Source organism: Hyla sarda, unplaced genomic scaffold (genome assembly GCF_029499605.1).
Source record: "Hyla sarda isolate aHylSar1 unplaced genomic scaffold, aHylSar1.hap1 scaffold_1204, whole genome shotgun sequence".
Taxonomy (NCBI): domain Eukaryota; kingdom Metazoa; phylum Chordata; class Amphibia; order Anura; family Hylidae; genus Hyla; species Hyla sarda.
In genome coordinates, this window is record NW_026607827.1 from 1 (window position 1) to 26734 (window position 26734).

Here is a 26734-nt window from a genome sequence, read left to right on the forward strand (position 1 = left end):
GTTTTAGGGTTTTTATCCTTCTTATATACTGTAGTTAACAACTGGACATGCTGGGAGTTGTAGTTCTCTTATATACTATAGTAAAGACTGGACATGCTGGGAGTTGTAGTTCTCTTATATACTATAGTAAATCCTGGACATGCTGGGGAGTTGTAAGTTCTTTATATACTATAGTAAAGACTGGACATGCTGGAGTTGTAGTTCTCTTATATACTATAGTAAAGACTGGACATTGCTGGGAGTTGTAGTTCTCTTATATACTATAGTAAAGACTGGACATGCTGGGAGTTGTAGTTCTCTTATATACTATAGTAAAGACTGGACATGCTGGGAGTTGTAGAATTCTCTTATATACTATAGTAACACCTGGGACATGCTGGTTGCTTGCAAGTTCTCTTATATACTATAGTAAGACTGGACATGCTGGGAGTTGTAGTTCTCTTATATACTATAGTAAAGACTGGACATGCTGGGAGTTGTAGTTCTCTATATACTATAGTAAAGACTGGACGTGCTGGGAGTTGTAGTTCTCTTATATACTATAGTAAAGACTGGACGTGCTGGGAGTTGTAGTTCTCTTATATGCTATAGTAAAGACTGGACATGCTGGGTGTTGTAGTTCTCGTATATACTATAGTAAAGACTGGACATGCTGGGAGTGTAGTTCTCTTATATACTATAGTAAAGACTGGACATGCTGGGAGTTGTAGTTCTCCTTATATACTATAGTAAAGACTGGACGTGCTGGGAGTTGTTAGTTCTCTTATATGCTATTAGTAAAGACTGGACATGCTGGGTGTTGTAGTTCTCTTATATACTATAGTAAAGACTGGACATGCTGGGAGTTGTAGTTCTCTTATATACTATAGTAAAGACCTGGATATGCTGGGAGTTGTAGTTCTCTTATATACTATAGTAAAGACTGGACGTGCTGGGAGTTGTAGTTCTCTTATATACTATAGTAAAGACTGGACATGCTGAGAGTTGCAGTTCTCTTATATACTGTAGTAAAGCCTGGACATGCTGGGAGTTGTAGTTCTCTTATATACTATAGTAAACACCTGGACATGCTGGGAGTTGCAGTTCTCTTATATACTATAGTAAAGACTGGACATGCTGGGAGTTGTAGTTCTCTTATATACTATAGTAAAGACTGGACATGCTGGGAGTTGTAGTTCTCTATATACTATAGTAAAGACTGGACGTGCTGGGGAGTTGTAGTTCTCTTATATACTATAGTAAAAGCCTGGACATGCTGGGAGTTGTAGTTCTCTTATATACTATAGTAAAGACTGGACAGTGCTGGGAGTTGTAGTTCTCTTATATACTATAGTAAAGCCTGGACATGCTGGGAGTTGTAGTTCTCTTATATACTTTAGTAAAGCCTGGACATGCTGGGAGTTGTAGTTCTCTTATATACTATAGTAAAGCCTGGACATGCTGGGAGTTGTAGTTCTCTTATATACTATAGTAAAGCCTGGACATGCTGGGAGTTGTAGTTCTCTTATATACTATAGTAACACCTGGACATGCTGGGAGTTGTAGTTCTCTTATATACTATAGCAAAGACTGGACGTGCTGGGAGTTGTAGTTCTTTTATATACTATAGTAAAGACTGGACATGCTGGGAGTTGTAGTTCTCTTATATACTATAGTAAAGACTGGACGTGCTGGGAGTTGTAGTTCTCTTATATACTATAGTAAAGACTGGACATGCTGGGAGTTGTAGTTCTCTTATATACTATAGTAAAGCCTGGACATGCTGGGAGTTGTAGTTCTCTTATATACTATAGTAACACCTGGACATGCTGGGAGTTGTAGTTCTCTTATATACTATAGTAAAGCCTGGACATGCTGGGAGTTGTAGTTCTCTTATATACTATAGTAAAGCCTGGACATGCTGGGAGTTGTAGTTCTCTTATATACTATAGTAAAGACTGGACATGCTGGGAGTTGTAGTTCACTTATATACTATAGTAAAGCCTGGACATGCTGGGAGTTGTAGTTCACTTATATACTATAGTAAAGCCTGGACATGCTGGGAGTTGTAGTTCACTTATATACTATAGTAAAGCCTGGACATGCTGGGAGTTGTAGTTCTCTTATATACTATAGTAAAGCCTGGACATGCTGGGAGTTGTAGTTCACTTATATACTATAGTAAAGCCTGGACATGCTGGGAGTTGTAGTTCACTTATATACTATAGTAAAGACTGGACGTGCTGGGAGTTGTAGTTCACTTATATACTATAGTAAAGCCTGGACATGCTGGGAGTTGTAGTTCACTTATATACTATAGTAAAGCCTGGACATGCTGGGAGTTGTAGTTCTCTTATATACTATAGTAAAGCCTGGACATGCTGGGTGTTGTAGTTCTCTTATATACTATAGTAAAGACTGGACATGCTGGGAGTTGTAGTTCTCTTATATACTATAGTAAAGCCTGGACGTGCTGGGAGTTGTAGTTCACTTATATACTATAGTAAAGCCTGGACATGCTGGGAGTTGTAGTTCACTTATATACTATAGTAAAGACTGGACATGCTGGGAGTTGTAGTTCTCTTATATACTATAGTAAATCCTGGACATGCTGGGAGTTGTAGTTCTCTTATATACTATAGTAACACCTGGACATGCTGGGAGTTGTAGTTCTCTTATATACTATAGTAACACCTGGACATGCTGGGAGTTGTAGTTCTCTTATATACTATAGTAAAGACTGGATATGCTGGGAGTTGTAGTTCTCTTATATACTATAGTAAAGACTGGACATGCTGGGAGTTGTAGTTCTCTTATATACTATAGTAAAGCCTGGACATGCTGGGAGTTGTAGTTATCTTATATACTATAGTAAAGACTGGACATGCTGGGAGTTGTAGTTCTCTTATATACTATAGTAAAGACTGGACATGCTGGGAGTTGTAGTTCTCTTATATACTATAGTAAAGACTGGACATGCTGGGAGTTGTAGTTCTCTTATATACTATAGTAAAGACTGGACATGCTGGGAGTTGTAGTTCTCTTATATACTATAGTAAAGACTGGACATGCTGGGAGTTGTAGTTCTCTTATATACTATAGTAAAGACTCGACATGCTGGGAGTTGTAGTTCTCTTATATACTATAGTAAAGCCTGGACATGCTGGGAGTTGTAGTTCTCTTATATACTATAGTAAAGACTGGACATGCTGGGAGTTGTAGTTCTCTTATATACTATAGTAAAGACTGGACATGCTGGGAGTTGTAGTTCTCTTATATACTATAGTAAAGCCTGGACATGCTGGGAGTTGTAGTTCTCTTATATACTATAGTAAAGACTGGACATGCTGGGAGTTGTAGTTCTCTTATATACTATAGTAAAGCCTGGACATGCTGGGAGTTGTAGTTCTCTTATATACTATAGTAAAGACTGGACATGCTGGGAGTTGTAGTTCTCTTATATACTATAGTAAAGCCTGGACATGCTGGGAGTTGTAGTTCTCTTATATACTATAGTAAAGCCTGGACATGCTGGGAGTTGTAGTTCTCTTATATACTATAGTAACACCTGGACATGCTGGGAGTTGTAGTTCCACCATAATACAGGTGTTTCTGTCATCTTCTCGTACAGGAGACTCCTCTGCTCCATCAATCTCTATCCATTAGGATTTCCCGCTCTTCTGCTTCGTGTACCATGTGATCAACCAGTCACGTGATGTTCTACGTCACCAAGGTCCTTCTACAGGATAAAAATCTGCCGCTTCTCCGGTCTCCACCAGCATGGCTGCCCTGTACTCGGCGACAGGCAGTGACGTCATTACCCTGCGCCCGTGCCGGTTGCTTTTTGATCCCGGAAGTCCCCGGTATGGCTGATTCCCGGTGCCTGCCGTTAGTCCGGACAAGGGGCCCCTTGACCCCCCGGCGCCTCCTCCTCAGCTCTCCCCCGGCCCTGGACTGGGGGCTGCCGCCTTCTCCCCGGGGACCGCTGCCAGACACCCAGCCCTGCGAGCCCAATGGGAACCACCAGAGCAGTGAGAAGGGAAAGGGGGCCCCTGGTGGGCACAGGGAGGAGAGGGGGCCCCAGGCTTATCAGCAGGGGGCCCCTGGTGGGCACAGGGAGGAGAGGGGGCCCCAGGCTTATCAGCAGGGGGCCCCTGGTGGGCACAGGGAGGAGAGGGGGCCCCAGGCTTATCAGCAGGGGGCCCCTGGTGGGCACAGGGAGGAGAGGGGGCCCCAGGCATATCAGCAGGGGGCCCCTGGTGGGCACAGGGAGGAGAGGGGGCCCCAGGCTTATCAGCAGGGGGCCCCTGGTGGGCACAGAGAGGAGAGGGGGCCCCAGGCTTATCAGCAGGGGGCCCCTGGTGGGCACAGAGAGGAGAGGGGGCCCCAGGCTTATCAGCAGGGGGCCCCTGGTGGGCACAGAGAGGAGAGGGGGCCCCAGGCTTATCAGCAGGGGGCCCCTGGTGGGCACAGAGAGGAGAGGGGGCCCCAGGCTTATCAGCAGGGGGACAGCAGTCACTCCTCCTCAATCAGTTTTGGGGGTGCTCCTGATCTCTGCTCCCCCCTGGTCTCCAGCTTTGCTCGGGCCCCGTTCCCTGTTAGGCTCCATGTGGCCCCTCTAGATGCGGAGTCCCTGGTTCGGGCCGGGAGGCTGCAGGAGGTCGGGGGCCCCGTGGACCGGTGCTCGGCATTGTGGGTGAGCAGGAAGCAGCTGCGGGAGCTCGGCCTCTACCATCGGGAATGGGTGTGGGTGTCTTTACCACGGGGCAACAGGGGGCGCCACCTGGCCATGATTGTGGCTGCAGATCTCTGGTTAGGGCATCCACACAAGTACAACCACCTACTGAGCAGCTGCTGCCAGGAACCAAGAGAAGACTCTGGGATTGTGGCGCCTGGCACTGCCGTCATCTCAGCCACCCTCACCTTCAACCTGACCTCCGGGGACGGCTGTGTCACTGAGGTCCTGGTACAGGTGAGAACGGGGCCCCAGACACATCACCAAGATTGGGCCACATACCCCTGTGATAGGACGGGGGATAGTGGGGAGGTCACCGTGATAGGACGGGGGATAGTGGGGAGGTCACCGTGATAGGACGGGGGATAGTGGGGAGGGCACCGTGATAGGATGGGGGGGATAGTGGGGAGGTCACCGTGATAGGACGGGGGGATAGTGGGGAGGGCACTGTGATAGGACGGGGGATAGTGGGGAGGTCACTGTGATAGGATGGGGGGGATAGTGGGGAGGTCACCGTGATAGGACGGGGGATAGTGGGGAGGGCACCGTGATAGGATGGGGGGGATAGTGGGGAGGTCACCGTGATAGGACGGGGGATAGTGGGGAGGGCACTGTGATAGGACGGGGGATAGTGGGGAGGTCACTGTGATAGGATGGGGGGGATAGTGGGGAGGTCACCGTGATAGGACGGGGGATAGTGGGGAGGGCACCGTGATAGGACGGGGGATAGTGGGGAGGGCACCGTGATAGGACGGGGGATAGTGGGGAGGTCACTGTGATAGGACGGAGGATAGTGGGGAGGGCACCGTGATAGGACGGGGGATAGTAGTGGGGAGGGCACCGTGATAGGACGGGGGATAGTAGTGGGGAGGGCACTGTGATAGGACGGGGGATAGTAGTGGGGAGGGCACTGTGATAGGACGGGGGATAGTAGTGGGGAGGGCACTGTGATAGGACGGGGGATAGTAGTGGGGAGGGCACCGTGATAGGACGGGGGATAGTAGTGGGGAGGGCACTGTGATAGGACGGGGGATAGTAGTGGGGAGGGCACCGTGATAGGACGGGGGATAGTAGTGGGGAGGGCACCGTGATAGGACGGGGGATAGTAGTGGGGAGGGCACCGTGATAGGACGGGGGATAGTAGTGGGGAGGGCACCGTGATAGGACGGGGGATAGTAGTGAGGAGGGCACCGTGATAGGACGGGGGATAGTAGTGGGGAGGGCACTGTGATAGGACGGGGGATAGTAGTGGGGAGGGCACCGTGATAGGACGGGGGATAGTAGTGGGGAGGGCACCGTGATAGGACGGGGGATAGTAGTGGGGAGGGCACCGTGATAGGACGGGGGATAGTAGTGGGGAGGGCACCGTGATAGGACGGGGGATAGTAGTGGGGAGGGCACCGTGATAGGACGGGGGATAGTAGTGGGGAGGGCACCGTGATAGGACGGGGGATAGTAGTGGGGAGGGCACCGTGATAGGACGGGGGATAGTAGTGGGGAGGGCACCGTGATAGGACGGGGGATAGTAGTGGGGAGGGCACCGTGATAGGACGGGGGATAGTAGTGGGGAGGGCACCGTGATAGGACGGGGGATAGTAGTGGGGAGGGCACCGTGATAGGACGGGGGATAGTAGTGGGGAGGGCACCGTGATAGGACGGGGGATAGTAGTGGGGAGGGCACCGTGATAGGACGGGGGATAGTAGTGGGGAGGGCACCGTGATAGGACGGGGGATAGTAGTGGGGAGGGCACCGTGATAGGACGGGGGATAGTAGTGGGGAGGGCACCGTGATAGGACGGGGGATAGTAGTGGGGAGGGCACCGTGATGGGAGGTCACCGTGATAGGACGGGGGGATAGTGGGGAGGTCACCGTGATAGGACGGGGGGATAGTGGGGAGGTCACCGTGATAGGACGGGGGGATAGTGGGGAGGTCACCGTGATAGGACGGGGGGATAGTGGGGAGGTCACCGTGATAGGACGGGGGGGATAGTGGGGAGGTCACCGTGATAGGACGGGGGGATAGTGGGGAGTGGTGGGTCTCTATGGTCTCCTCATAAGCCTCTTGGTGGTCTCCCTGCGGGGGGGGGGGGGGGGCTCTGTGTACCCGCTGTATTCAGACTTTTCGTGTTCGGTTGGTCTCACGTGCTTCCCCCCCCCCCCCTCCTCCTCTCCCCTCACCCATCTTCTATATTCTCCTCCATTATAGCGCTTCAGCACGGAGCCCACTCAGGAAGGTCGATCTGCACTCATGGAGCCTCCGGCCGCCAAATTGCTTTACGTCAATGTGGTGAAGTCTCCAGCGTACAGTAGTGAGTCCACATTCCAACAAGCCTTGTGCCAGCACTTCAAGACCCCCAGGTCAGCCCCCCGTCAACTATGGAACAATGTAACAACCACGTTATATAAAAGATCAAAAGGGAGAACGCAACAGAGAATCATACAAAAAGGTTTATTATAATATAAAATAGTTTATTATAGAATAGATGGATAGGTTATTATATTATAGAATAGAGGGATAGGTTATTATATTATAGAATAGACGGATAGGTTATTATATTATAGAATAGACGGATAGGTTATTATATTATAGAATAGAGGGATAGGTTATTATATTATAGAATAGACGGATAGGTTATTATATTAGAATAGAGGGATAGGTTATTATATTATAGAATAGACGGATAGGTTATTATATTAGAATAGAGGGATAGGTTATTATATTATAGAATAGAGGGATAGGTTATTATATTATAGAATAGATGGATAGGTTATTATATTATAGAATAGAGGGATAGGTTATTATATTATAGAATAGAGGGATAGGTTATTATATTATAGAATAGACGGATAGGTTATTATATTATAGAATAGATGGATAGGTTATTATATTATAGAATAGAGGGATAGGTTATTATATTATAGAATAGAGGGATAGGTTATTATATTATAGAATAGACGGATAGGTTATTATATTATAGAATAGAGGGATAGGTTATTATATTATAGAATAGAGGGATAGGTTATTATATTATAGAATAGACGGATAGGTTATTATATTATAGAATAGAGGGATAGGTTATTATATTATAGAATAGACGGATAGGTTATTATATTATAGAATAGAGGGATAGGTTATTATATTATAGAATAGAGGGATAGGTTATTATATTATAGAATAGAGGGATAGGTTATTATATTATAGAATAGACGGATAGGTTATTATATTATAGAATAGACGGATAGGTTATTATATTCTAGAATAGAGGGATAGGTTATTATATTATAGAATAGACGGATAGGTTATTATATTATAGAATAGATAGGTTATTATATTATAGAATAGATGGATAGGTTATTATATTATAGAATAGACGGATAGGTTATTATATTATAGAATAGAGGAATAGGTTATTATATTATAGAATAGAGGGATAGGTTATTATATTATAGAATAGAGGGATAGGTTATTATATTATAGAATAGACGGATAGGTTATTATATTATAGAATAGACGGATAGGTTATTATATTATAGAATAGATGGAAAGGTTATTATATTATAGAATAGAGGGATAGGTTATTATATTATAGAATAGAGGGATAGGTTATTATATTATAGAATAGAGGGATAGGTTATTATATTATAGAATAGAGGAATAGGTTATTATATTATAGAATAGACGGATAGGTTATTATATTATAGAATAGATGGATAGGTTATTATATTATAGAATAGATAGGTTATTATATTATAGAATAGAGGGATAGGTTATTATATTATAGAATAGAGGGATAGGTTATTATATTATAGAATAGATGGATAGGTTATTATATTATAGAATAGAGGGATAGGTTATTATATTATAGAATAGATGGATAGGTTATTATATTATAGAATAGATGGATAGGTTATTATATTATAGAATAGAGGGATAGGTTATTATATTATAGAATAGACGGATAGGTTATTATATTATAGAATAGAGGGATAGGTTATTATATTATAGAATAGAGGGATAGGTTATTATATTATAGAATAGAGGGATAGGTTATTATATTATAGAATAGACGGATAGGTTATTATATTATAGAATAGACGGATAGGTTATTATATTATAGAATAGAGGGATAGGTTATTATATTATAGAATAGAGGGATAGGTTATTATATTATAGAATAGAGGGATAGGTTATTATATTATAGAATAGAGGGATAGGTTATTATATTATAGAATAGAGGGATAGGTTATTATATTATAGAATAGAGGGATAGGTTATTATATTATAGAATAGACGGATAGGTTATTATATTATAGAATAGAGGGATAGGTTATTATATTATAGAATAGAGGGATAGGTTATTATATTATAGAATAGAGGGATAGGTTATTATATTATAGAATAGAGGGATAGGTTATTATATTATAGAATAGACGGATAGGTTATTATATTATAGAAGAGATGGATAGGTTATTATATTATAGAAGAGATGGATAGGTTATTATATTATAGAATAGAGGGATAGGTTATTATATTATAGAATAGATGGATAGGTTATTATATTATAGAATAGATGGATAGGTTATTATATTATAGAATAGAGGGATAGGTTATTATATTATAGAATAGAGGGATAGGTTATTATATTATAGAATAGATGGATAGGTTATTATATTATAGAATAGATGGATAGGTTATTAAATTATAGAATAGAGGGATAGGTTATTATATTATAGAATAGAGGGATAGGTTATTATATTATAGAATAGATAGGTTATTATATTATAGAATAGAGGGATAGGTTATTATATTATAGAATAGACGGATAGGTTATTATATTATAGAATAGAGGGATAGGTTATTATATTATAGAATAGACGGATAGGTTATTATATTATAGAATAGACGGATAGGTTATTATATTATAGAATAGAGGGATAGGTTATTATATTATAGAATAGAGGGATAGGTTATTATATTATAGAATAGAGGGATAGGTTATTATATTATAGAATAGACGGATAGGTTATTATATTATAGAATAGATGGATAGGTTATTATATTATAGAATAGATGGATAGGTTATTATATTATAGAATAGATGGATAGGTTATTATATTATAGAATAGATGGATAGGTTATTATATTATAGAATAGAGGGATAGGTTATTATATTAGAATAGAGGGATAGGTTATTATATTATAGAATAGAGGGATAGGTTATTATATTATAGAATAGAGGGATAGGTTATTATATTATAGAATAGACGGATAGGTTATTATATTATAGAATAGACGGATAGGTTATTATATTAGAATAGAGGGATAGGTTATTATATTATAGAATAGAGGGATAGGTTATTATATTATAGAATAGAGGGATAGGTTATTATATTATAGAATAGAGGGATAGGTTATTATATTATAGAATAGACGGATAGGTTATTATATTCTAGAATAGAGGGATAGGTTATTATATTATAGAATAGATAGGTTATTATATTATAGAATAGAGGGATAGGTTATTATATTATAGAATAGAGGGATAGGTTATTATATTATAGAATAGAGGGATAGGTTATTATATTATAGAATAGAGGGATAGGTTATTATATTATAGAATAGACGGATAGGTTATTATATTATAGAATAGATGGATAGGTTATTATATTATAGAATAGAGGGATAGGTTATTATATTATAGAATAGAGGGATAGGTTATTATATTATAGAATAGACGGATAGGTTATTATATTATAGAATAGAGGAATAGGTTATTATATTATAGAATAGAGGGATAGGTTATTATATTATAGAATAGACGGATAGGTTATTATATTATAGAATAGACGGATAGGTTATTATATTATAGAATAGATGGAAAGGTTATTATATTATAGAATAGAGGGATAGGTTATTATATTATAGAATAGAGGGATAGGTTATTATATTATAGAATAGAGGGATAGGTTATTATATTATAGAATAGAGGAATAGGTTATTATATTATAGAATAGACGGATAGGTTATTATATTATAGAATAGATGGATAGGTTATTATATTATAGAATAGATAGGTTATTATATTATAGAATAGAGGGATAGGTTATTATATTATAGAATAGAGGGATAGGTTATTATATTATAGAATAGAGGGATAGGTTATTATATTATAGAATAGAGGGATAGGTTATTATATTATAGAATAGATGGATAAGTTATTATAACATATTATTATAGATGTCAGGTTATTATAACATATTATTATAACATAATAATCTATACATCTATAATATGTTATAATCTCACATCTATAATAATCTATACATCTATAATATGTTATAATAATCTATACATCTATAATATGTTATAATAATCTACACATCTATAATATGTTATAATAACCTCACATCTATAATATGTTATAATAATCTACACATTAGGGATCGACCGATTATCGGTATGGCCGATAATCACGATTTTGGGCATTATCAGTATCAGCAATTACCTTGCCGATAAGCCGATAATGCCGCGCCCCCATCGCACCGCGACCGCCGCCCGCTTTAAATTAATGATCTGCAGCGGTGTCGAGGGGGGATAAATAGCCGATAACTTATACCGGAATATTGTTATAAGTTATCGGCTATCGGCCCTAACCTCCACCGATTATCGGTAGCGGCCCTAAAAAACCGATATCTGTCGATCCCTACTACACATGTATAATATGTTATAATCTACACATCTATAATAATATGTTATAATAATCTATACATCTATAATAATGTTATAATAATCTATACATCTATAATATGTTATATTAGATGTATAGATTATTATAACATATTATAGATGTGTAGATTATTATATCATATTATTATAGATGTGTAGATTATTAGAACATATTATAGATGTGTAGATTATTATATTTTATTATAGATGTATAGATTATTATAATAATCTACACATCTATAATATGTTATAATAATCTACACATCTATAATAATATGATATAATAATCTACACATCTATAATATGTTATAATAATCTATACATCTATAATAATGTTATAATAATCTATACATCTATAATATGTTATAATAACCTCACATCTATAATATGTTATAATAATCTATACATCTATAATATGTTATAATAATCTACACATCTATAATATGTTATAATAATCTACACATCTATAATAATGTTATAATAATCTACACATCTATAATATGTTATAATAATCTACACATCTATAATATGTTATAATAATCTACACATCTATAATATGTTATTATAACCTCACATCTATAATATGTTATAATAATCTACACCTCTATAATAATATGTTATAATAACATATTATTATAGATGTGTAGATTATTATAACATATTATTATAGAGGTGTAGATTATTATAGAGGTGTAGATTATTATAACATATTATTATAGAGGTGTAGATTATTATAACATATTATTATAGATGTGTAGATTATTATAACATATTATAGATGTGTAGATTATTATATCTTATTATAGATGTATAGATTATTATAATAATCTACACATCTATAATATGTTATAATAATCTATACATCTATAATATGTTATAATAATCTATACATCTATAATAATATGATATAATAATCTACACATCTATAATGTTATTATAACCTCACATCTATAATATGTTATAATAATCTACACCTCTATAATAATATGTTATAATAACATATTATTATAGATGTGTAGATTATTATAACATATTATTATAGAGGTGTAGATTATTATAGAGGTGTAGATTATTATAACATATTATTATAGATGTGTAGATTATTATAACATATTATTATAGAGGTGTAGATTATTATAACATATTATTATAGATGTGTAGATTATAATAATCTACACCTCTATAATAATATGTTATAATAATCTACACCTCTATAATAATCTACACATCTATAATAATATGATATAATAATCTACACATCTATAATATGTTATATCATATTATTATAGATGTGTAGGTTATTATAACATATTATAGATGTGTAGATTATTATAACATATTATAGATGTGTAGATTATTATAACATATTATTATAGATGTGAGGTTATTATGACATATTATTATAGATGTGTAGATTATTATAACATATTATTATAGATGTGTAGATTATTATAACATATTATTATAGATGTATAGATTATTATAACATATTATAGATGTGAGGTTATTATAACATATTATAGATATAATAGATGTGTAGATTATTATAACATATTATTATAGATGTGTAGATTATTATAACATATTATTATAGATGTGTAGATTATTATAACATATTATTATAGATGTATAGATTATTATAACATATTATAGATGTGAGGTTATTATAACATATTATAGATATAATAGATGTGTAGATTATTATAACATATTATTATAGATGTGTAGATTATTATAACATATTATTATAGATGTGTAGATTATTATAACATATTATTATAGATGTATAGATTATTATAACATATTATAGATGTGAGGTTATTATAACATATTATAGATATAATAGATGTGTAGATTATTATAACATATTATTATAGATGTGTAGATTATTATGACATATTATTATAGATATTATAGGTGTGAGGTTATAATGACATATTATTATAGATGTGAGGTTATTATAGATTATTATAACTCGGTTGCATTACTTGAAAAGATGGAAGGAGGTTGGTTTTCTGGATGTATAGTGGAAAAGAATGAGTTTCTCTATCGGCTCCATTGGGGGACACAGACTGTGGGTGTATGCTGCTGTCTCTAGGAGGTGTGACACTATGGTAATAAAAAAGTCAGCTCCTCCCCGCAGGATATACCCGCCTCCAGGCTCTGAGCTAATCAGTTTAAGCTTAGTGTTGCCCAGACCAGGTCTTCTGTTTTTTGTTTTCCTAGTATAGGGACGTGTTAGTTTTTTTATTCCTTTTTCTTTCTGTTTTCAGGTGGGGACTCAGGAACTGCGGTTCACGGTTTCCCCATTGCGAGTAAGGGGGCACAGACATTGCGTATATGCGCTGTTAACCCCCTCTCGCCAACGGTCAGCGCCTGGGTGGTACCTCATGGGTCCGGGTCCCCCTATGTCTCTGCTCGCGCATAGCAGCCAGGCGTGATGCAGGGACCATAAGCTGGCTGAAGACTTCACTGAAGACTCCGTTAGGTAAGTTCTTCTGACTGAGTACTTTTTCCACAGGTACAGCCTCGCAACCTCTGGAGACCCCCTGTTTTGGCCTACCCTCAGTTTTTGGGGCTTGATTAACAGGGGCTGCACTATGCTGGGGGAGCAATTACACCTAAGGGGGCATTTTTTTTTATAAGGCACATTTGTTTTTCGGGCATGTGTTATGAAAATCCTTTAGTGTTAGTTTGTGTGTCTGTTTTGGCCACTACTCAGCGCCTTATATGCAGCTGTCAGCCGCTGCGCTCTTTTGGCTCGAGCGCTCTCGGCGCCAGCTTATGTCATATCTTACAGCACCTTATACGTGGCTGCAGCCGCGGCGCTGTTATGAGCCGGGCGCTTCAGCGCCGGCTTCCTTTTTACCTTCACTTCGCCGGCAGCCTCTGGCCGCCCACTCCGTTCCCCTGGAAACCCTTCTTCCGATTAAACGTATTGGAATTACGGGCGATTCTTCTTTGTCTTCTGCATTGGGAGCCCCGTCTTCAGTCCCCTTTTGTCTGCGTTCAGTCAGACAACGCCACGGCCGCGGCGTACATAAATCGACAGGGCGGCACCCGCAGCTCGGCAGCCATGGCCGAGGTGACCAAAATTCTTTCCTGGGCGGAGAGCCAGGTTCTGGCCATCTCGGCGATCCACATTCCAGGAGTCCTCAACTGGGAAGCGGACTTCCTCAGTCGGTCCTCTCCCGACCCCAGCGAGTGGTCTCTTCATCCGTTGGTCTTCACGCAGCTCTGTGACCTCTGGGGCGTTCCGGACGTGGACCTCTTCGCCTCCCGGCACAATCGGAAAATTCTTCCGTTTGTGTCCAAGTCCCGTGACCCTCAGGCCTTGGCCGTGGACACCCTAGTGATTCCTTGGAAGGGGTTCGCCCTGTCTTATCTGTTCCCTCCTCTTCTGCTCCTTCCCAGGGTGCTGAGGAAGCTCAATGCAGAGGTCGTTCCCGCCATTCTGGTAGCTCCAGATTGGCCCCGAAGGTCGTGGTACGCCGACTTAGTCAGTCTCCTGGATGACGCTCCTCTGCGCCTTCCGCTCCGCCTGGATCTACTCTCTCAGGGTCCTTTTTGCCACTTCAATTTACAGTCGCTGCATTTGACGGCGTGTCGGTTGAGACCGCGGATTTGAGGGCCCGCGGGTTCTCCTCACAAGTCATTCACACCATGCTTGAGGCTCATAAGCCCTCCTCCGCAAGAATTTACCACCATACTTGGTGGTCTTATTTTGGTTGGTGTGAAGCTCAGGACTAGAGATGAGCGAACTTAAAGTAAATTCGATTCGTCACAAACTTTTCGGCTCGGCAGTTGATGACTTTTCCTGCGTGGATTAGTTCAGCCTTCAGGTGCTCCGGTGAGCTGGAAAAGGTGGATACATTCCTAGGAAAGAGTCTCCTAGGACTGTATCCACCTTTTCCAGCCCACCGGAGCACCTGAAAGCTGAACTAATTTATACAGGAAAAGTCATCAACTGCCGAGAAGTTCGTGACGAATCGAATTTACTGTAAGTTCGCTCATCTCTACTCAGGACTTCTCCCCGGTGTCCTTCTCAGTTCCCCGTCTTCTTTCATTTTTACAGTCGGGGCTGGAACTGGGATTGTCTCTCAGTTCCCTTTAAAGGTCAGGTTTAGGCCTATGCTGTTCTTTTCCAGCGGCTTCTAATTCTCATGTCTGGACTTTCCTGCAAGGAGTGGCGCACGCTGTTCCTCCTTATAGGTCTCCTTCTCCCCCTTGGGACTTAAATTGGGTTCTGAGTGCCCTCCAGGGTGCACCCTTTGAGCCCCTTAGAGAGGTGTCTCTCCGCCTCCTTTCTTGGAAAGTGGCGTTTCTTGTGGCTATCGCCTCCATCCGGAGGGTGTCTGAATTGGCAGCTCTTTCCTACCGTTCTCCGTTTCTGGTGATCCATTAGGACAAGGTCGTTTTCCGGCCAGATCCTTCCTTTTTGCCCAAGGTGGTTTCGGCCTTTCATCTCAATGAGGACATTGTCCTCCCGTCCTTTTGTCCTGCTCCTTCTCATCCTAGGGAGTGCTTGCTACACAAGCTGGATGTAGTCCGGGCTGTTCGGGCTTCTCTCTCCATCACGTCTTTGTTTCGTCAGTGGGATTCCTTTTTTGTCCTTACGGAAGGTCGTCGCAAGGGACAACCTGCTTCCAAGGCCACCATTTCTAGGTGGATTCGGTCCACCATTTCGGAAGCCTATCGCTGCAAGGGGAAGATTCCTCCTTTTCAGGGTTGTGGCTCATTCCACGCTTTCTGTTTGGGAATCCTGTGCTCTTCAGAATAGAGCCTCGGCCTCGCAGATTTGCAAGGCGGCTACTTGGTCGTCTTTGCACACTTTCTCGAGGTTTTACTGAGTTCATACTTTCGCATCGGCTGATGCTAGTCTGGGGCGTAAAGGCGGCAGTGGATCAGCCGTCTGCCTGATTACTTATCTGCCCACCCAAGGGACGGCTTTGGTGCGTCCCACGGTCTGTGTCCCCCAATGGAGCCGATAGAGAAAAGGAGATTTTTTTTTTAACACTTACCGTAAAATCTCTTTCTCGAAGGATCCATTGGGGGATACAGCTCCCGCCCTTTTTGGGGTTTTTCCCGTTGGTTCGCTGTCCGAGGGTGTGTTCAGTTATGTTTTTCCTTCTGGTTCTCGGACAGTTTTGGGGTTTTCCTTGACCTATTGGTCTCCTCCTATTGCTCTGGAACTTAAAGGGGTATTCCAGGCCAAAACTTTTTATTTATTTATATATCAACTGGCTCCGGAAAGTTAAACAGATTTGTAAATTATAGAAATGTGGATGTGTAGCTCTACAACATAAAATGTACGAGGTTAACTGGATACCTCTCACCCAAAAGAGGGGAAAAATGGAGTTAAATCAAATAAAATGAAATATACCAGTCCTCAGTACACAAACTTTTCAAAGAGTTATATGGTAACAGTCTGGAAATGCCAAGAAAGGAAATCGATAAGATATACCAAAAAATATAAATGTATTATATGTACCTCCAATATATAAACATGAGATATGGATATCAAGTGACAATTAAAATACAATTTAAGAAATATTAATATTAATGTGCCTTATGTGGGGCCCCACGTAGGCACCTAAAATAATAAAGAACGGATGCCACTAAATTGCTTGGTAAAACCAATATGGTAATAATATCAGTAAGTATCCATATGGTCACCAATTCACACAAGGAATGGAAAAAACACAATGGCTCTAATAAAAAAAAACTAGAGAAATTGTTTCCCCTATAACGGAGTAAATTGTCCTAAAAAGAAAGGAACAACCTGCAATTAAAAATACAACCTACAAATATTAATGTACCGTATATACTCGAGTATAAGCCGACCCGAATATAAGCCGAGGCCCCTAATTTCACCCCAAAAACCCAGTAAAAGTTATTGACTCGAGTATAAGCCTAGGGTGCGAAATACACCATCCCCCTGTCATCATCCAGACCCCCGTCATTAACACCCCCGTCATCATCATCACCCTGTCATCATCCCCCCCCTTCATCATTACCCTGTCATCATCCCCCCCCTTCATCATTACCCTGTCATCATCACCCCTTCATCATCATTACCCTGTCATCATCACCCCTTCATCATCATTACCCTGTCATCATCACCCCTTCATCATCATTACCCTGTCATCATTCCCCCCCCCCCTTCGGGAGGGGGTCGTCAACCTGAGGACCTCCAGATGTTTCAAAACTACAACTCCCAGGATGCCCGGACAGCCGATGGCTTTCCGGGCTTGCTGGGAGTTGTAGTTTTGAAACATCTGGAGGTCCGCAGGTTGAAGACCACTGAGGGCGAAGAGTTCACTCGAGTATAAGCCGAGGGGGGGTGTTTTCAGCACGAAAAATCGTGCTGAAAAACTCGGCTTATACTCGAGTATATACGGTAGTGTGAAACTTGCAAATGAAGTACAAATAAATACAGGATAGAATGCTGATGTATCAAACAACTGTGGTTTCCAGTGATAACCATATGTTCTATCCTGTAAATGAATAAATGGCGGTCTTAATATAGTCCTGTGTGAATAGTGGCCACATTCATATGTCCCGCATATATTGAAACCGTCTTTCTCTTTGGCCAATTCTATCCACATAAGGATGGTATTAGGTATACTGGATCAGTGTTTCCGTATACTGTACTCTCTAGAATTGCTGTATGGATATGGAGCGTAATAGCTGTGAATGAGATTGTCGGCACTTTCCTGCCACTCACCGCTCCTACAGTCTAGCTGGCGTTGTCACGCTGGAGCTGGGATGGCGATGCACGGCCACGTCTCCCTCAGCGAGCTCCGAGGATAGCGGTGCTCGGCCGGTCAGCGTGTTTCTCGGCGGCGGCTGACGTCAGCAGATATTAGCGGGTAGAAGACGCACCAGGATAGGTGCTAAGTGTGAATACAGTTCAGTGGGATCCGGCTTCCAAATCAAACACCAAACTGTATTGACACTTAGCACCTATCCTGGTGCGTCTTCTACCCGCTAATATCTATGAGGAATTATTCACATTAATGCCTCAGGAATGAAAGAATTGCCCTATATCCACCTAGGATTACTGACCGTCTGCTGATTAACCCAATTGGAAAAGAAAAAGACCCTAATATCTGCTCAAAACAAGAGTTTACAACAAAACAGTCAGCTGACCTGCAATCATCTGACGTCAGCCGCCGCCGAGAAACACGCTGACCGGCCGAGCACCGCTATCCTCGGAGCTCGCTGAGGGAGACGTGGTCGTGCATCGCCATCCCAGCTCCAGCGTGACAACGCCAGCTAGACTGTAGGAGCGGTGAGTGGCAGGAAAGTGCCGACAATCTCATTCACAGCTATTACGCTCCATATCAATACAGCAATTCTAGAGAGTACAGTATACGGAAACACTGATCCAGTATACCTAATACCATCCTTATGTGGATAGAATTGGCCAAAGAGAAAGACGGTTTCAATATATTTGAATGTGGCCACTATTCACACACACAGGACCCATGTTCATCCACACTATATAAACCAGTGTATTGGGTTTAGTGAGGGTTAACAAGATGACCGTTTTCCTTTTAACGTAAATTGGGGGGAGGGAGAGGGTTAAAAAAAAAAACAAATTATTGATTGTTTTAAATTCCAGTTAATTCTGAGTATAAACGAAAAATCTGTAACCTATTCTCTACCTGCATTATACATGTCTGAAACCACTCACCTGTACAGAGCAGACGCCCCCATATCTCTGTCTCTGGATTACATCCTCTGTCCCCCCTTATCTCTGTCTCTGGATTACATCCTCTGTCCCCCCTTATCTCTGTCTCTGGATTACATCCTCGCTCCCCTCTTATCTCTGTCTCTGGATTACATCCTCTGTCCCCCCTGATCTGTCTCTAGATTACATCCTCTGTCCCCCCTTATCTCTGTCTCTGGATTACATCCTCTGTCCCCCCTGATCTGTCTCTAGATTACATCCTCTGTCCCCCCTTATCTCTGTCTCTGGATTACATCCTCTGTCCCCCCTTATCTCTGTCTCTGGATTACATCCTCGCTCCCCTCTTATCTCTGTCTCTGGATTACATCCTCTGTCCCCCCTGATCTGTCTCTAGATTACATCCTCTGTCCCCCCTTATCTCTGTCTCTGGATTACATCCTCTGTCCCCCCTTATCTCTGTCTCTGGATTACATCCTCTGTCCCCCCTTATCTCTGTCTCTGGATTACATCCTCTGTCCCCCCCCCCCCTTATCTCTGTCTCTGGATTACATCCTCTGTCCCCCCTTATCTGTCTCTGGATTACATCCTCTGTCCCCCCTTATCTCGGTCTCTGGATTACATCCTCTGTCCCCCCTGATCTGTCTCTAGATTACATCCTCTGTCCCCCCTTATCTCTTTCTCTGGATTACATCCTCTGTCCCCCCTTATCTCTGTCTCTGGATTACATCCTCTGTCCCCCCCCCCCCCCCCTTATCTGTCTCGGGATTACATCCTCTGTCCCCCCTTCTCTGTCTCTGCATTACATCCTCTGTCCCCCCTTATCTATCTCTAGATTACATCCTCTGTCCCCCCTGATCTGTCTCTAGATTACATCCTCTGTCCCCCCTTATCTGTCTCTGGATTACATCCTCTGTCCCCCCTTATCTGTCTCTGGATTACATCCTCTGTCCCCCCTTATCTGTCTCTGGATTACATCCTCTGTCCCCCCTTATCTGTCTCTGGATTACATCCTCTGTCCCCCCTTATCTGTCTCTGGATTACATCCTCTGTCCCCCCCTTATCTGTCTCTGGATTACATCCTCTGTCCCCCCCTTATCTATCTCTGGATTACATTCTCTGTCCCCCCTTATCTGTCTCTGGATTATATCCTCTGCCCCCCCCCCCTTATCTGTCTCTGGATTACATCCTCTGTCCCCCCTTATCTCTGTCTCTGGATTACATCCTCTGTCCCCCCTTATCTCTGTCTCTGGATTACATCCTCTGTCCCCCCCCCCCTTATCTGTCTCTGGATTACATCCTCTGTCTCTGGATTACATCCTCTGTCCCCCCTTATCTGTCTCTGGATTACATCCTCTGTCCCTCCTCATCTCTGTCTCTGGATTACATCCTCTGTCCCCCCTTATCTATCTCTAGATTACATCCTCTGTCCCCCCCTTATCTCTGTCTCTGGATTACATCCTCTGTCCCCCCCTTATCTCGGTCTCTGGATTACATCCTCTGTCCCCCCTTATCTGTCTCTGGATTACATCCTCTGCCCCCCCTCTTATCTCTGTCTCTGGATTACATCCTCTGTCCCCCCTTATCTCTGTCTCTGGATTACATCCTCTGTCCCCCCGTATCTCTGTCTCTGGATTACATCCTCTGTCCCCTCTTATCTCTGTCTCTGGATTACATCCTCTGTCCCCCCTTATCTCGGTCTCTGGATTACATCCTCTGTCCCCTCTTATCTCTGTCTCTGGATTACATCCTCTGTCCCCTCTTATTTCTGTCTCTGGATTACATCCTCTGTCCCCTCTTATCTCTGTCTCTGGATTACATCCTCTGTCCCCTCTTATTTCTGTCTCTGGATTACATCCTCTGTCCCCTCTTATCTCTGTCTCTGGATTACATCCTCTGTCCCCTCTTATCTCTGTCTCTGGATTACATCCTCTGTCCCCTCTTATTTCTGTCTCTGGATTACATCCTCTGTCCCCTCTTATCTCTGTCTCTGGATTACATCCTCTGTCCCCTCTTATTTCTGTCTCTGGATTACATCCTCTGTCCCCTCTTATCTCTGTCTCTGGATTACATCCTCTGTCCCCCCTGATCTGTCTCTGGATTACATCCTCTGTCCCCTCTTATCTCTGTCTCTGGATTACATCCTCGCTCCCCTCTTATCTCTGTCTCTGGATTACATCCTCGCTCCCCTCTTATCTCTGTCTCTGGATTACATCCTCTGTCCCCCCCTCCTTTTATTTCTTTTTTGATTTACGCTCTAGTAACTGTTTATGGGGTAATATTCTCTTCTTGTGTATTGGGGTCTTATGTAGGTCCTCTCTCTCTCTTTTAGGGTGGTCCAGGTAGGTGACGTCCTGTGCGTTTCGTGTCTTTCTAATTCTGAAGTTCAGATCAACAAGTCACAGATCCCCGTGAGGTTTGTAAATGTTTGATGCTTTGTGATCCACATTATCTAATCCTGGGTGTGTGAGTGCACTCGGGTTCACATGTATCTAATCCTGGGTGTGTGAGTGCACTCGGGTTCACATGTATCTAATCCTGGGTGTGTGAGTGCACTCGGGTTCACATGTATCTAATCCTGGGTGTGTGAGTGCACTCGGGTTCACATGTATCTAATCCTGGGTGTGTGAGTGCACTCGGGTTCACATGTATCTAATCCTGGGTGTGTGGGTTCACTCGGGTTCACATGTATCTAATCCTGGGTGTGTGGGTTCACTCGGGTTCACATGTATCTAATCCTGGGTGTGTGGGTTCACTCGGGTTCACATGTATCTAATCCTGGGTGTGCACGTGTTGACATTAACTTCCTGTGTTGTCTTTCAGTTGTCCAGATCTCTACTTCAAGGTGCAGAAAATTGAGGGAGCAGTTGTCAGTGAGGGCTACTTAGCCAGCACCGGTGTCACCACGCTCTATCAGGTTGGGGCGCGCTCTGTCAGGTTGGTGGGGGGGGGTGCGCGCGCGCTCTGTCAGGTTGGTGGGCGCGATGTCAGGTTGGCGGGGGGCACAAGCGCTCTGTTAGGTTGGCGCGCGTTCTGTCAGGTTGGGGGGGGGGGGTGCGTGCGCGCGCTCTGTCGGGTTGGTGGGCGCGATCTCAGGTTGGCAGGGGCGTGCGCGCTCTGTTAGGTTGGCGCGCGCTCTGTCAGGTTGGTGGGGGGGGCACGCGCTCTGTCAGGTTGGTGGGCGCGATCTCAGGTTGGCAGGGGCGTGCGCGCTCTGTTAGGTTGGCGCGCGCTCTGTCAGGTTGGCGTGGGGGGCACGCGCTCTCTGTCAGGTTGGGGCGCACAGAACATGTGTAATCTCTTGTCATACATAGGTGGGCAGTGTTTGCAGCTTCGTCCCCTCCTTTCCTTCCCGTGATGGTCACGTGTTCTGGAGCAGTCTCTTCCCGGCCGGCCTGTCACACGCAGTGGATGAGATCTGTCGTATACTCCTCCCCCATCTACAGAACACGTATGTACTGACACACTGTGACACCACCCTCAGCTCTGTCACCTGGATACCTGATGCTCTTCTCCCCTCACAGGAGCAACGTTCTTGGGGTTGGAGGTCGCATTCTCCTCACTGGTCCTAAAGGCAGCGGAAAAGTGACGGCAGTGCGGGCGGCGTGCAGCCGACTGAATGTCCATCTGTACCAGGTGCTGCCGCCTGTCTGTGTGTGGGGAGGGGGCCCCCTGTCGGTCGGGGTGTGGGGCGGGGCCCCCTGTCGGTCGGTGCCCTCTGGAATGCCCGCTGGTCCTGATGGTGTCTCCTCTCTCAGGTGGAGTGTGCCAGACTGTGCCGGGACGGCAGCGCCAGTAGCATCTCCCGTCTGCGTTCCGTCTTCTCTGGCGCCCATGAATGTCGTCCCTGTGTCCTGCTGCTCTGTCACCTGGATCTGATAGGACGGGAGCGAGACGGAGCCGGAGAAGATGCCAGGGTCATTGCTGCCATGTGCAGCCTCCTGCTTGGGCCCCGGAACTCCGACTGGTATGTTATGCTGGGTATATAGGGGCCCTCTATCATCAATGAGGCTGGGTATATAGGAGTCCTCTATCCTCATGGAGGCTGGGTATATAGGGGTCCTCTATCCTCATGGAGGCTGGGTATATAGGGGCCCTCTATCCTCATGGAGGCTGGGTATATAGGGGTCCTCTATCCTCATGGAGGCTGGGTATATAGGGGCCCTCTATCCTCATGGAGGCTGGGTATATAGGGGTCCCCTATCCTCATGGAGGCTGGGTATATAGGGGCCCTCTATCATCATGGAGGCTGGGTATATAGGGGTCCTCTATCCTCATGGAGGCTGGGTATATAGGGGTCCTCTATCCTCATGGAGGCTGGGTATATAGGGGTCCCCTATCCTCATGGAGGCTGGGTATATAGGGGTCCCCTATCCTCATGGAGGCTGGGTATATAGGGGTCCCCTATCCTCATGGAGGCTGGGTATATAGGGGCCCTCTATCATCAATGAGGCTGGGTATATAGGGGCCCTCTATCCTCATGGAGGCTGGGTATATATGGGCCCTCTATCCTCATGGAGGCTGGGTATATATGGGCCCTCTATCCTCACGGAGGCTGGGTATATAGGGGCCCTCTAGCCTCACGGAGGCTGGGTATATAGGGGCCCTCTATCATCATGGAGGCTGGGTATATAGGGGTCCTCTATCCTCATGGAGGCTGGGTATATAGGGGTCCTCTATCCTCATGGAGGCTGGGTATATATGGGCCCTCTATCCTCATGGAGGCTGGGTATATATGGGCCCTCTATCCTCACGGAGGCTGGGTATATAGGGGCCCTCTAGCCTCACGGAGGCTGGGTATATAGGGGCCCTCTATCCTAACAGAGGCTGGGTATATAGGGGCCCTCTATCCTCACGGAGGCTGGGTATATAGGGGCCCTCTATCCTCACGGAGGCTGGGTATATAGGGGCCCTCTATCCTCACGGAGGCTGGGTATATAGGGGCCCTCTATCCTCACGGAGGCTGGGTATATAGGGGCCCTCTAGCCTCACGGAGGCTGGGTATATAGGGGCCCTCTAGCCTCATGGAGGCCGGGTGTACGTACAGATTGGGGTGTACAGGGGCCCCAGTACTTTTCCATTGGTCGTATTGTTTGTATTACAGGGATTGGCCCCTGCTGGTGGTGTCCACCACATCTCGGGCCCCAGCCGTCCCCCTGGATCTCCAGTCCTGCTTTCTCCATGAGGTTTCCCTGAGCGCCCCCTCAGAGGAGCAGCGCCTGTCCCTCCTCACCGCACTCACCGCCCCGATCCCGCTCAGCAGAGAGATCCAACTGGCTCACCTGGCGCGCAGGACTGCGGTGAGATCTCCTAGAACCCTATGTCTATACTTAATATAAGGAGGAAGGGAGGGGGGGGGGGGCGCCCCCGTCTGGACAGGTGGAGACACAGCGGAGTGAGGGGCCGGATTACATGTTACATCTACTACATCTGTATAGTGTGCTCCTCTCTATAGGGTAATGTTGGCTCTGTTACATCTGTATAGTGTGCTCCTCTCTATAGAGGTAATGTTGGCTCTGTATAGTGTGCTCCTCTCTATAGGGGTAATGTTGGCTCTGTTACATCTGTATAGTGTGCTCCTCTCTATAGGGTAATGTTGGCTCTGTTACATCTGTATAGTGTGCTCCTCTCTATAGGGTAATGTTGGCTCTGTTACATCTGTATAGTGTGCTCCTCTCTATAGGGTAATGTTGGCTCTGTTACATCTGTATAGTGTGCTCCTCTCTATAGGGTAATGTTGGCTCTGTTACATCTGTATAGTGTACTCCTCTCTATAGGGTAATGTTGGCTCTGTTACATCTGTATAGTGTGCTCCTCTCTATAGGGTAATGTTGGCTCTGTTACATCTGTATAGTGTACTCCTCTCTATAGGGGGTAATGTTGGCTCTGTTACATCTGTATAGTGTGCTCCTCTCTATAGGGTAATGTTGGCTCTGTTACATCTGTATAGTGTGCTCCTCTCTATAGGGGGTAATGTTGGCTCTGTTACATCTGTATAGTGTACTCCTCTCTATAGGGTAATGTTGGCTCTGTTACATCTGTATAGTGTGCTCCTCTCTATAGGGTAATGTTGGCTCTGTTACATCTGTATAGTGTGCTCCTCTCTATAGGGTAATGTTGGCTCTGTTACATCTGTATAGTGTGCTCCTCTCTATAGGGGTAATGTTGGCTCTGTTACATCTGTATAGTGGGCTCCTCTCTATAGGGTAATGTTGGCTCTGTTACATCTGTATAGTGTACTCCTCTCTATAGGATAATGTTGGCTCTGTTACATCTGTATAGTGTGCTCCTCTCTATAGGGTAATGTTGGCTCTGTTACATCTGTATAGTGTGCTCCTCTCTATAGGGTAATGTTGGCTCTGTTACATCTGTATAGTGTGCTCCTCTCTATAGTGGGTAATGTTGGTTCTGTTACATCTGTATAGTGTGCTCCTCTCTATAGGGGGTAATGTTGGCTCTGTTACATCTGTATAGTGTGCTCCTCTCTATAGGGTAATGTTGGCTCTGTTACATCTGTATAGTGTGCTCCTCTCTATAGGGTAATGTTGGTTCTGTTACATCTGTATAGTGTGCTCCTCTCTATAGGGGGTAATGTTGGCTCTGTTACATCTGTATAGTGTGCTCCTCTCTATAGGGTAATGTTGGCTCTGTTACATCTGTATAGTGTACTCCTCTCTATAGGGTAATGTTGGCTCTGTTACATCTATATAGTGTACTCCTCTCTATAGGGGGTAATGTTGGTTCTGTTACATCTATATAGTGTGCTCCTCTCTATAGGGTAATGTTGGCTCTGTTACATCTGTATAGTGTACTCCTCTCTATAGGGTAATGTTGGCTCTGTTACATCTGTATAGTGTGCTCCTCTCTATAGGGGGTAATGTTGGTTCTGTTACATCTGTATAGTGTGCTCCTCTCTATAGGGGGTAATGTTGGTTCTGTTACATCTGTATAGTGTGCTCCTCTCTATAGGGTAATGTTGGCTCTGTTACATCTGTATAGTGTGCTCCTCTCTATAGGGTAATGTTGGCTCTGTTACATCTGTATAGTGTGCTCCTCTCTATAGGGGGTAATGTTGGTTCTGTTACATCTGTATAGTGTACTCCTCTCTATAGGGTAATGTTGGCTCTGTTACATCTGTATAGTGTGCTCCTCTCTATAGAGGTAATGTTGGTTCTGTTACATCTGTATAGTGTGCTCCTCTCTATAGGGTAATGTTGGCTCTGTTACATCTGTATAGTGTGCTCCTCTCTATAGGGTAATGTTGGCTCTGTTACATCTGTATAGTGTGCTCCTCTCTATAGGGTAATGTTGGTTCTGTTACATCTGTATAGTGTGCTCCTCTCTAGGGTAATGTTGGCTCTGTTACATCTGTATAGTGTACTCCTCTCTATAGGGTAATGTTGGCTCTGTTACATCTGTATAGTGTACTCCTCTCTATAGGAGTAATGTTGGCTCTGTTACATCTGTATAGTGTGCTCCTCTCTATAGGGTAATGTTGGTTCTGTTACATCTGTATAGTGTGCTCCTCTCTATAGGGTAATGTTGGCTCTGTTACATCTGTATAGTGTACTCCTCTCTATAGGGGGTAATGTTGGCTCT

The 26734-nt window shown here is 43.5% G+C and overlaps 1 protein-coding gene across 1 annotated transcript in view; it reads left to right on the forward strand.

Annotated features, from left to right (window-relative positions):
- The first annotated feature begins 3570 nt into the window (after nucleotides 1-3570).
- Nucleotides 3571-26734, forward strand: part of LOC130303252 (peroxisomal ATPase PEX6-like) — an 87110-nt gene continuing 63946 nt past the window's right edge. The window contains exons 1-8 of the mRNA XM_056551770.1: nucleotides 3571-4951; nucleotides 6922-7073; nucleotides 21468-21551; nucleotides 21959-22052; nucleotides 22450-22586; nucleotides 22660-22771; nucleotides 22894-23102; nucleotides 24240-24435. Coding sequence (XP_056407745.1) covers nucleotides 3695-4951; nucleotides 6922-7073; nucleotides 21468-21551; nucleotides 21959-22052; nucleotides 22450-22586; nucleotides 22660-22771; nucleotides 22894-23102; nucleotides 24240-24435 — 2241 coding nt within the window. The 5' untranslated portion in view covers nucleotides 3571-3694. The remainder of the gene's footprint in view (nucleotides 4952-6921; nucleotides 7074-21467; nucleotides 21552-21958; nucleotides 22053-22449; nucleotides 22587-22659; nucleotides 22772-22893; nucleotides 23103-24239; nucleotides 24436-26734) is intronic.